Source organism: Ursus americanus, chromosome 20 (assembly GCF_024610735.1).
Source record: "Ursus americanus isolate L20-20 chromosome 20, mUrsAme1.1.p, whole genome shotgun sequence".
NCBI lineage: Eukaryota > Metazoa > Chordata > Mammalia > Carnivora > Ursidae > Ursus > Ursus americanus.
Window position 1 is genome coordinate 22,050,941 of NC_142146.1, and position 12,523 is coordinate 22,063,463.

The 12,523-nt window shown below is 42.5% G+C and overlaps 1 protein-coding gene across 2 annotated transcripts in view; it reads left to right on the forward strand.

Annotated features, from left to right (window-relative positions):
- The first annotated feature begins 2,094 nt into the window (after positions 1–2,094).
- Positions 2,095–12,523, forward strand: part of LOC123788334 (zinc finger protein 385D) — a 286,301-nt gene continuing 275,872 nt past the window's right edge. The window contains exon 1 of one of the 2 annotated variants that reach the window (XM_045791661.2): positions 2,095–2,397. In XM_045791661.2, the coding sequence (XP_045647617.1) occupies positions 2,376–2,397 (22 nt within the window). In that variant the 5' untranslated portion in view covers positions 2,095–2,375. Of the gene's footprint in view, positions 2,398–2,638; positions 3,231–12,523 lie in introns of those variants that run through there. The other variant, XM_087870170.1, reaches the window with a different exon arrangement.

Consider the following 12,523-nt stretch of genomic DNA (forward strand, 5'->3'; position numbering starts at 1 on the left):
TTAAAGAAATCTTCTGGGGATGCTAACATATATTCAAAATACAAGCAATAAGACAACTATACTTTACTGACGGCACCATTGAGAAAATTGCTGAATGTCTCTGAGCCTCAAATTCATTTGTCCTCAGGTTCAAGGTCCTGTTCATCAGGACATTGATAATATCCACCTTTTTATATGTCAGTTTGTTAGTAAGAAAGATGGCATAAGTGAAAGTACCTTGTGACTGCAAAATGCCATGCAGATGCAAGGTGTTATTAATTATTAAGACAGTCCTTTAGTATCTTAAACCTCCTGTCTTAAACTCAACTCTCAATGCTTGCATCTTCGAACTACAGGAACACAAATGGACCAAAAACTGTAGCATTAAACTACAGTGCCCCCTAGCCCATGTAGGAGGTCAGGACAGCTGATGAGCTTCATGAATCAGCTCTACCACAGATGGTTCTTTTGCCTGAGGGAAGGGCCATTAATTGTACTTTTGGATGATTTCCATCTGTCCGAAAGGAAAAACACTTATGCGCTTTCTTCAGTATTTTCCTGTAACGTTCTTTTTATTTCTAATTTTTAAAAAGGAGTAAAAAAGTATTCTTTACTATTTACATTTTTGTTCTCCAAATTGCTTTCAATGGAGAGTAGATCTAAAAAAAAAAATCACTAGATTTATCCGAAGACTCATTGTAATGTTACTGATTTATATATGATTACCCATTCACATTCACCAAATTCTTTATAATCCATTGTAAGAGAGGATATTGGTCATCGTGTTTTTTTCAGAGAGGAAATAGGGGGTTTAGCTTTTTTGCAAGATTGCACAGCATGCTGCTATTATGAGCTTCAGCCCACTAGTTCCACTATGCATTAAATCTACCAATAGAGACAGGATTGGGCAAGGAAAGACCACTGGTTATTTTAATATCACAATGTAGAAATATTTGCTACCATGGCTTATAAAACCCTGTATTGAAAATATATCAACTGCTTCCTTCCATAGGCTATAGTTCTTTTGTTATCTTCAGTTCTTAATGTTATAGATTTTTGTGGAAATTTTTAAGTTTCAATAGTCCAGTGGTTAAGTTGGATCCCAAGGTGATGAGTCCTTAGGAAACTGAACTTGTTTTATGGGTTTATTTTCCATGCTGAACATTTAAGTATTAATCAGCACCGCTTTCAGGGATTTCTTTCTAACATCCTTTCCTATGTAAGATAAGGACTGCAATTCATTAGACTATTGGAGGAGCCAGAGGCTTTGCTAAGCTTTGCCTTTCTTGACTGTTCATCTCAAATTTAATGCCAGTTTGTGTGCGCTTGTGCGTGGGTGTGTCTGTATTATACTGGTGACCAGACTTGAATTATGACACAGTCTTGGTTGTCTTTCAGGCTAAATTGTCTCTCCTCTTTAGGGTCAAAGATCATTTCAGCCTCAGTGTCCTTTCTACTACCTACAATGGGAAGCAGCAAATGTGCGCTTGTGAAACTGAGGGGTGACTTTTATCCCGTTTCTTTTCTTTACATTTCTCTATCAACCTAGCTCAAAATACTCAAGAAATAAAAATAACTCTTCACCAACTACTAGGTTTCTGTGATCTGATCATTTCTAAAGTGAAAACCTCTATTACCCTAGCAATGGTCCCTTGATTGTTTTATTTCTCTTAGGCATAAACATCACAAACAACACACCCTCAAGCCCACAGCAAAGAGAATCAGACAAGGGGCACCATTCCTTTTCCCACTGCTTTTTTAACTTGGGGTGGTAGGCTAAATTTTGGCGAGGATGATGACATTCACGGGAGGGGCGGGATGAAAGTGTGCCTAATTACACGTTAATGGCAGAACTCGCCTTAACCACTTCCCCTCCCGCACCGTGATGAATTTCCCCTGTGTGCTCCCATGTGGATCCGGAGACCCTTCTCTCTTTAAGAGAGCCTCCCGCGCCCCTCTCTCCGCCCCCTCCCAGGTCTCTGGGCTTGTCAAAGCTTCCCGAGAGCCATGGTTGGTCCAGGCAGGCAATCGGAGCACCTCATGGAGCCGCTGCAAACCGGGGGTGGGGTGGGGTGGGGTGGGGGGGTCTGTTTGTAGTACTCTCAGTCCTGATGTCACAGGCGCGGCAAGGACATCGCAAGGAGGAGTCGGATTACAGTAAGGATGGGCAGTGCAGCAGGCAGCCGGAGCGCACGCTGCAGCCGCCGGGGATCGTAGCCCGGGAAAGGCAGCCTGCAAGGCGCTCATCCCGCGGAGGACGCACGCTCGGCGCTCGCTGCTCTCCACGCCGGGGACATTTCCACCGAATGTAGCATGAAAGGGCTCTGCTCTGCGTGTCAGCCTTGGGTGCGAGCTGATGCTGAAGACGCCGCGGTGGGGTTCCAGCTGTCTGATTAATGAGAAACATAATGTATTTTGGTGAGTGTTAACTCTGATGATGTAATTCTGGGGGTGTCCAGCTCTTCATCAGTGCAGACCAGCCCTTTAAAAAATCTTTAAGCCGCGAGCATATATTACATTAAACCTACCTCCAGTTGGCAAGTGGAGGACCAAGCTGGTGCAGCCTTCAGAGCTTCCTTTGTGCTACAATTGGGGCTGTTTATTAGTCGTGGATGAGTTTAAGTTGGAAAAGAAAGGAAACTGGTGGGGGTGGATAAACTTTGCCTTGATTTGTCTGCACGGAGTTGGCTTTTTTAGCTAGGTGAAGAAGGAGAAATGGTACGGCGTGGGAAGTCATGGGCTAACTCAATGGAATGTAAAACTAAGTTCCTATACTATTGATGCTGTGAAAGCTTAGTCGGTATCAGTGTTTCATTAGGCATTTTGGTTTTTCCCTAATTCTGAGCCAAAAGGGAAAACATTCTTTGGTGTGCCGTGATTGAGCAGCTGAGGACGCTCCTCCATACTATCCCATTTTCCTTCTAGCTAGAACAGCCTAGCACAAAATGCATATTATTTTAAACCTTTAGAGGTCTCGAAGCTGTTAAATATTTGTGCGGTTCAGTTGTGTGCCACGGTGGAAAGCTCCCTTAAGGTTTTCAGCTGAGCTGCCTGCATTTTCAGAAAACATGCTGAGGCTTAAATCTGGGCTAACACTGGAGCACCGTAAGCGGGCTGGGAGCTGTACGTTCGCACTGTAACGCTGCAACTTACTGCTGGGAGAGAAGGCACAACCCCTTCACTAAATAAGAAGAAGCCAAGGACTGGGACTGAATAACCTTCCCTCCTCCCTGAAGTTATGCTTTCCTTCTGTAAGTTCCATCCCGCGTCATCATCCGAGGGCATCTATCTGGTATTAAAAGGTTTGTGAGAACAGCTGGAGAGGGGCCAGGGAAGGATTCCAAGATGCAAATGCCCTGGGTGATTTCTTGGTTTGCTTTAGATCTGAGATCGAGAGTCATTTTTCAGATTAAAGAGGTGCTTAGGTAAACTTGTGTTGGGGGAGTTAGTTTCTTGGTCATTTATTTGTGTGTACTCTTTGCTTTGTTTTGTTTTCTTGAGACTTTGAAACATTTACGAAAGTACGGAAGGAACACAAGTTGGGAAAGCTGAATGCCTTTAGCTGTCTTGACAGCAGTTTTGATTTCCCTATAATGTGTGTCATATTAGAAAAGAAGTCTCTTAAAAATAAGTAAAATTGATTTCGAAGAAACAATCCTCATTTCATACCCAAATTTAAGCTGAATCCAGAGTTAAACAACACCTCTTTCCAGGGGTAGTGATGGAGGTGGTAAGCTTGTTTATTGGCAATGGATAAAACACCAAGTGTTTATCGTGAGCATATTTTTGATAAATGGGAAATCTTGTAAAGGAATATGTCTTTTGGACAAAATAAAATTTTGACATCTGTAATGATATTGAGGGATAGGAAGTAGGAGGTAAAATTTTAGTTTAAGTTTTTAGCCTCTTGCAACAATTCCTTATGTGATTGTGGTGAGGAAGGAGGGTTGGCCAGAGTAGTGGCATAGTCCAAAAGTACTGGTCAGTGGCCATCCGTGCTGTCCTGGATTATCGTGTGGCTGTTGGAGCAATGTTCACTGGGCTAGCTCATGTTAACTGTAGGCTGGTCCAGTTGTCTTGTAAAGCAGGGTGATTCACAGGGCAATTAGTTTCACTGTGTAATGCAAGTTTTTAATAGTACAAATTGAAATGTGATGTCCTACTTCAGATGAAGCTGTACTCTTTTAAAGGCTAAGCTAAAGTTGCCCTCTGTGTCATGAACATGGTTCAGTCTTACCATAATTCCGGCATGAGATACGTTTTTCTATTCCTGGAGGAAATCGTGGGTATTCAGGAATGCCGTTTATTTCAGTTTATGCTATGCAGCCCCTCGCTCAAGCTGTTCAATGTTCAGAACTCAGAGCCCACCTGTCTCTAATAAAATGCATGGTGTAAGAGCTAGGGCAAGAAGAATTGAGCAGAACAACCCAGGCATTTTCAAGATTCAATAGCATGCTAATGTTGGCAAAGTCCCTGAGACTACATGTATATACGTGTGTGTGTGTGTGTATTTGTGTGTTTGCGTGTATTTCCAAAATTTTAGCTATTTCAGGTAATTTCTGAAAACAACACTTTCACTTTGTAGTTTGGTTGCCCATTACTTTCTTCTTCATTTTTGAACTGAGTCAGGGAGAACATTGGACAGAGAGAAAGTGGGGCTGCATTCCTGGGCTTTTCTGGTGATTTGTGGGAATGGAGTTGAGGCGGCAGACGACTTTTACTTGCATCTCCAGCAGGGAGTGATGAGGAGCATGGGGATGCTGTAATGCCAGGTAAACTGATATGTAAGCAGGATATTTATTTCCCTTATAAATAATCTAATTTGTCAGCGTTGCTCAATACCCCCCTTCAAATATAACTGGAGAATCATTGCCTGAACAGTCTGGCTCAGCCTACCTGCTTTTCTGTATGCCTCTTTCACCTTAGGGACTGGACAACTGGACCCCGTCCTTGCTCAGCTGGAGTCAGTTCCATGTGCGTGCAAGTGGGTGGAATATGCAATATTTCCAATTCTCAAGAATAGCTCGTGTTTTGAGTGTGCTGTCTCAGACTTACAAGACTAATGGACCCTTTTAATGACTTAAGCCTCACTCTTATCTCCTATTGAAATTTTAGTGCAGTCTTCTCAATAATTGTTCATTCGCACTTGCTGTGCAGTGATTTAAGAGTTTGCTGTTCAGTCACCGTGGATACTTTTGTTACTTATGCTATCGATCTTGCATTCATTACTTGGAGTTAAAAATAAGGCTCACAGAGGAGAAAAGAAGCAAGGAAAATCCCAGTCAGCAACCTGATTGGGATTTTCAGTAAAAAGAAGGAGAAAGAATAAATACGTATGAGATTCCCTCCCCACCCCCATAAATATTTTACATAGTTAAAAATTACACGTGCCAAGGATGAATAGCCATTAATAATTTATCCAGAAATAAAAGCAAGGCAGCTGGGAGGCTTCTCCTCAGATTAAGGAAGTGAGGCTGTGGGTGGTTGTCAGTGCAACAGACCTGAGCTGCTGGGTTACAGTTTGGTTAAGAGGAGTGTGCTGGTATGAAGGGCATGTTCTTGCCTGAGTGCATCCCGGCTATTTGTCAGAGCCTGGCAGAAAGTTGTAACCATGTACTCTCTCCAGCTCTAAGCGCCGTATGTCTGTATCATCTCCCCCTTTCCATCTGGCCCACCACATTTCTCCACTGCTGGAGTGGTGAGTCGTTGCCAGTGGTCATGTCAACCTCACAAATTGTCCATGGTTGGCCAGAGAGGTGCCATGTCTCAGTCCTTTGCCATCAGGAGAGAAAATGGGAGTCTGATTGCACTGAGGAAATTCCGTGTGGCTGAAATTAAAGATGTTCTCAGGCCTGAGTCCACCAGCTGGAGACTCTGGGGAGCTTACAGCCAATCAGAGGCTGGGGCTTGCTCCATGAGAATAATCTGGAAAAAGGAAATGGTACACCTTAAACAAATGAGCAGAACTGAGAGACAAATATTAGAGCCCACTCTAAATGCTACTATTAACAGTGTATTAAATAAACCCTGAGAAAGGGGCGGACACAATCTAGAAAATGTGAAAGGGCCATTCAAGTTCAGCTTAGTGTTCCTTGTGGATCAGCTGTCTTCCTTGAAATGCCTGAGGAAAATAGAATACTTAGGGGAGTGCCGATCATAACAAGAACTACTTAATTGAGGAAACTTGTAATACAACAGCTAGAAAAAATATGGTAGGAAAATTCTAGCCCAGAAACCTATTCTCCAGCCTATAATAGATACGTTTGTACATTGTCATAAGAAGGACTTTTGCTTTTCCCCTGGGATGTTGAGAACATTCTCACGTCAGCATTTACACTTTTGGTTGTGGCTGGACCATCAAGTTTCACCTCTAAAATAGTCTGTTAGGAAAACAGTTAGGCAGCAAGGTTATGGGGAAAGAAATGAGCAGAAAACAGCAGGCAGCAGAGAAAAACATTCCTCTTTTTTTGTGTTTTCAGTGGAAACATTTAACTCGTCCTAATTAGTTTGTACTGAGTGATCTGTTATGGGAATTAGGTCCACTAGAGTCTGTCTAAACACACTGGAGGTGTTTCTGTCTTCCTGAGGCTGACAGGAAGAGAGAATAACTCGGGAAGGCACTTGTTAGTGCAGATTCCCCTTTTTAAAGCTTGAAGTCATTACCATTATGTTTTATTACAAATGAATCTAAGTGACATGCGATAAATTACTACATAACAGGGATGGAGAATGTGACAGGTGAATCCTGTCGGAAGGGATCACCTGCAGGAACCAGCCATCGAAGAGAACTTGGAAAACCATAAAGATTCCTTTCTCAGGGCAAGCTCTCTTTTAAATTCATGTGAAGCTCTTATATTAAGGGAACGAATTCTAGATTTGATCAATATGCCAGTAGCATGGAATCCTTATTATGCTCTTAAATTTTGAGCAAAAAAAAATTTTTTTAAGGACTTTATTAGTTGCTGTAATTATATGGAAATGAGATGGGTTTATTTAAAGGATACGTTCCAAAATTCATGAGATAATGACGATTTGCAAAGTTACCATTTTGTGGGTGGCATAATTGTTCCAAAAAAACAAATGAAAAATTTAAATTAGTGGTTTCTGACTTCCATTCCAGAAGATTTGGTCACAGCTGCTTTTGACTGAAACCTCCCCTGATAAGGCAAACGTGTTGGCTTGTGTGTGTGTGTGTGCTTCATACTGGATCATCAAATAGTGCCTTTTCATGTAAATATCCGAATCTCATTCCTCATTCACATCTTTTGTATATTCCTAAATCGTTTCACATCATTTAAAAGGTAAAACATTAAGTATTGGTTTAATAGGATGAATATTAAACTATTTTTTTTTAGAACAGCTGGCTTCAAGTTTAACAACCATTATATACATTAGAGGTTTTAAAAATCAAGTCAGAAGGATAATTTTCAAGCCTTTTTCTGCTTAAGAAAGAGTGATGCTTGTACCAGCAGAAACCTATCTCTACTTTGACCTTGAGAAAGAGATGTTTCCATTTGTATTACACAATGAGAAACATGTCAAAAAACAACAAAGGTCATAGCTGCTGCCCTCTCTCTCTCTCTGAATCTCTTTAAAGAAGCCATTACATATCATTTCCCACAAAGATTAGTTTTGCAACAGAATTTCACACATGATTGGTGGCATTAAGAGAAAATACAGCCTAAGAGGTGGCTAGAAATATCAAAGCTTAAAGTGGTTGAGATCATGCTTGAACCAAATTGCTAGGGTTGAAAATAGGAAGACGCTTTGCTCTGTCGCAGCGTTAAAATCATTATGAAGCAGCTGGAAGTCGGGCTTCATTGCACGTGAGCGTCAGGTTTCCACAGCTTTTAAAATTTAAGGTATTTCCAGGAAACCCTCTTGACTCCAACACCTGAAATACACGTGACACTCCACTGGACCACTGATGGGATGCACTGAACTCCTTCTCCTTATCAACCTTTCCATCTTCTCTTTTTTCCTACCCTTGTAGTATCACATTTCTGTAGGTAAGGAGGAAAGAGAGAAGTCACCTGACCGAGGTCAGAAGGGAGACAGCAGTGTCAGGATTGGTGCTTTGAGCAAATATTGCCTGCCCCAAAGCATCATGGTATTTGGTGGGAGATGAGGGCTGTGGGGTGGGGTTGGGGTGAGGGGGGGCTGCGAGTTCTTTTACAGGGTGAATGCTATTTAATCCGTATCCCCAGCACCCAGTGTAGCTCAGTGCCTGGTGCATAGCTGTTGCTTGTGCAGCACCGAATGAGCTGGAGAATCAGGGAGGACAGGAGTCCACTTCCTCAGCAGATCCTTTAAGGCTGATGTCCCCAGCGAAAACTGGTTTATGTGTGTTGGCAAGAGAAACGCTCTTCTTTGCTCCTGAAAACATTTTAGCTACTTTTTTTTTTTAATCTTTAAAGGTAAGGACTAGTCCTTAGAAATTAGATCTTTAAATACATGTAAGGAATTCTACCATCTTTTTTCTGTTTCCATTTACGTCTTTCTTCATAGGACTCTGCGGTGTAAAGAGGAACGGATCTATCAAATATTAAGACCAATGTACAAAAATGTCTGAAGAATACCTAACCAAAATCAGCATATAAGGCAGTAGAATCGCACTTTTTATCCATTCACTTGATCCCAGCTGCAGCTCTCAGCCTTACTTGGCTCCAGTGAGTTTGCCCCAGACATTGACATGCTCCTGCCACGAGGTGGGCACAGGCACGAAACCACGCTCTGTGCAAGTAGCCGCAAATGTTCGGGAAGACCACCAGTTTCGGAGACTGTCATTCCTGAAAGCTGAAAAAAATGGAAATAATTTTGACTACTATTTGCAAGGCTTTTGTGAAATTGTTCTTCACACTTACCTTTTTCATATTCATGCGTTTTGCTGATGAGGGAAAGTGCTTGTGGCAGATTGCTCTGAGGATAAAAATGCCATAATGAATGTAAACGCACTTTGATAAACACGGCCCCTTACACTTGTATGGCAATTGGTATTTTTCGAAATGCATCAACATTATGCTTTTTTTAATCCTTCAAATGACCCATTGCAGGAGGTAGATAAAATATAATTATTTCTATTTTGAGATGAGGAATTTGAGCCTCCGATGACTGAAACAACATTCTCAAGGTCACACAGCTAGTAAACGTCAAGGCCAAGACTCCAATTTGGTCCTTCTGAGGCTTACTTCAGTGCTCTTTACACTTGACAGAAGAGTAGAGGGGGATTTTTTTTTTTTTTGGAATGGAAGATTATTTGTAACAATAATACTAGAAAAAATATTCCAGCTGATAGCTAAAGAAATGAATACAGATGATTGGGAAATAAGATATTTTTATGTTTTGACTGAGTGGGATCACAATAACAGAGGTCTGAACATAATTCATACTTTTATTTGTTCTGCCTTGTTTTTTTATGTCAAATAATTAATAAAAAAGAAACAGAAGCTCAGTATTAGAATACTAATCGGCCTTAGGCAGGACCCGGCTTTCTCCACTGCCTCTGGTTTTCCAAGGCAGTGTTAAATATTAAGGCTTGTATTAATTATATGCTATATATTCCTGCTGTGTCACTATTTAACTGAAAGCTTGTAAAAAGAAAAAATCGAGGTCATTTGTGTTACAAACTCTTAGATATTTACAATGACACCGTCTCCAGTATTTGTTCAAGATGGAGTCGGCCTGGTCTTTATTCTGTGACTGATAAAAGAGGGGGAAAATGGCCTACGTTAGAATTTATCTGTTCCACTTCCTGGCTCTATGTCGTTGGGCAAGTCACCTCACATTTTTGATATCCAGGTTTGTGTAAAAGGAGAATAATGATAATGTTTCCCACAGTTCTCTTTTGAGGACTTAAATATACAAGGCATGTAAAAGTGCCAAGCCCCAGGAAGTACATGGTAAGCTGCCAGTAAAATTTGATTCTTCCTTACTTTGGCCCCTCTATATCCAGCCTAATATACAAATGTATAAAAATTTTAAAAAATCAGAAAACAGGAACCATGCTGACTAACTGAAAACAGGTCAAATCAGAAAACAGAAACCACGCTGATTCACAAAAGACTTAATGTGGATAATTTGTTAGATGGGTGATAGAATTGCTGAGAAGCCACATGGGGGCTGGGTGAAGCAACCCAGAGACTAGCAATAGCAAGAAACTGGTAGTTGTAAGATGGAAAGACAAGAGACGTGGGCCTGAAGGCCAGAACCCAAAAGTCTCCTGGTGGGAGCTGGAATCATGGCAGACCCAAGACATTAAAGGATGGAAGGATTCAGCCTTAGGCATGGAGAGAGAGAAATCCCTCCCTGGCTTCTGCCTTTTGCCCACCTTCCAGTGCGCTGCCCTTGCATCTCATTAGTAGAATGGAGCCAGAGGCCAACTGACAAGGCAGCCTGGGCAGGGCATCCTGTAGGTGTGAGCACCTAGGCGGTCTAGGGGAGGGTCAGGAAATAGACCTCAGGGCAAACTGGGGGAGATCTTACACCTGATGTGAGTAGCCTTTAAATGAGACCTTGTCTCTGCAAAAACATCTCAGTTATCAGCTAGAGGTTCGCTTGGGGGAGATGCAAGTTAGAGGGAAAAGACTAGTTGAAGAGCTTTCAGCAGCCCCTGGCCAATCTTCCAGGTTCACGTACCTACTTTGTCACTTTCTGGATACCGTGACGTTGGATAAATTGGTGAATCCGTCTCTGCGTCAACTTTCTCATTTGTACAGTGTGTTACAGAGTCTGTTTGACAGTGAGGTTCAATGAGTTGCTGAATGCAAGCTTCACAATATGCAAAGCACCCATGTGAATGGGCCTTGTTATGAGGATGTAAAAAACAGAGTGAATTAGAAAGAGTGAGCTTGAAAAAAAGTAACAACTTGGAAATGTATGTTCAGTTAAGCAGTTTAGCATTCCAGCAGGGATTTCTAAGTGCACTGAGAAAGGAAACATTTGGGTACATCCTCACACAGCCCCTTGCATGACAGGGTCAGATGTAGCTGTGAGGCCATACCTAATCTGTTCTTTGTGATGATTGTATAACAAAGGGAAATGGCAGGAGCAAAGGCAGAGGAGAAGAAAGTGAGCTGGGCGGGAAACCCTCTGTAAAGATTCTGTGCCCCATATTCCTTCCTGTCCAAGACTCTAACGGGAATAGACACATTGAAAGCTGAGGGAGTTTATTAATAGTTGCTTGGGAAGGGAAGAGGGATTTGATATCGATTTTACCTATCCTTCCATGTGTTGCTGGACTTCTAAAGACTGATTTCTTTGGCTGACTGGCCCTGCTATTTAAAAAAAAAAAAAAGTTAAGGTAAAACATTGTGCCCTTCCTGTATGGAGTTATTAGCATCTCTCTCAAAGCCTTCTTGCAAAGCCCTGCGACAGTTCACAACTCCCGGTGCCCTTGTTCAGCGGCAACGCCACAGTAACCGCCCGGGAGCATTGCCCTTGCAGGGCTCGAAGCGGAAGGCACATGATTACCAGCAGGTGCTTCAGTTAGCCCCTCCGAGGGATGATGGGCTGTACTTTAGAGGGCCGTGGAGATTCTTAGGAGACATAGCCTATCAGTTAAAAGGTGCTGTAGAGGACAGCTTGCTCTAAAAAAAAAAAAAAAATTTTTTTTCACTTAAAAAAATGTTTAAGATCTGAAACACTAACCTTCTGATAAATTACTTCTTTTTATCACTGCGGCTTGGTTTTCCCTAACTTTAAAATGCTTAATAAGTTAATAAGAAAGTTATAGTGAGAAGCCCAAGGCATGGCCTTTATGGACCTCTTGGTTTTCCGAGAGTGTTTCCCAACTCCTGTTTGTGGAGAGCGGTCCTGGTGCTGACAGGTCGTGCGGCACCACTGACAGAGAAGGGGGTTTAATGGCCTGAGTGCCTGCTTTGTGCCAGGTGCTGGCGTGACTTAATTCGCTGCACCTCACCACCGTCCTTAAGAGATGATCAGTGGATCTGAATCCTGGCTTCACAAAGGAGTTCCTGGGCAGCTCTGAATAGACGGGATTGTCAAGGCCCCACTGTAATCCAGGGAAAACTTCTGTGGGGGTGGAGCCCAGGCATCTCCATTTTCTTTTAAAACGCTTCCGTTGATTCTGAAGGACAGCCAGGATTGAAAACCACGGAGATGGGTAATTTGAACCAGTTTACGGAGCGCATCCTGCACCCTAGGAGTTCCCAGCTTGCCCCAGGTCACCGAGGCAGCTGGTCAGGAATCCAGCCGAAGAAGTCCACCTGAGCCCGAAGCCCGTGTTCTTTCTCCCTCAACACACTGACTCCCCTTAGGGAAATCAGCCTGGGGCATAAAGTCCCTGCCTGATGACAGTCCCTTCCTGTGCTGCCTCATTGCTTCTAGAGCAGAAGTCCCTGAGAGATGGGCCCCCTCCTTTCTATTTGGGGTTCTTTATAGAGCTGGTACCCAAACGAGGTTCACGCTATGCCAGTCCATTCAGAATCACAGTGGTATGGTTCTACAAAGGATTTTAGAACCATACTTCCCCCCACAAATTAATGTTCATACATATCACCTGAGGGTCGTAGTAAACTGCAGCTCT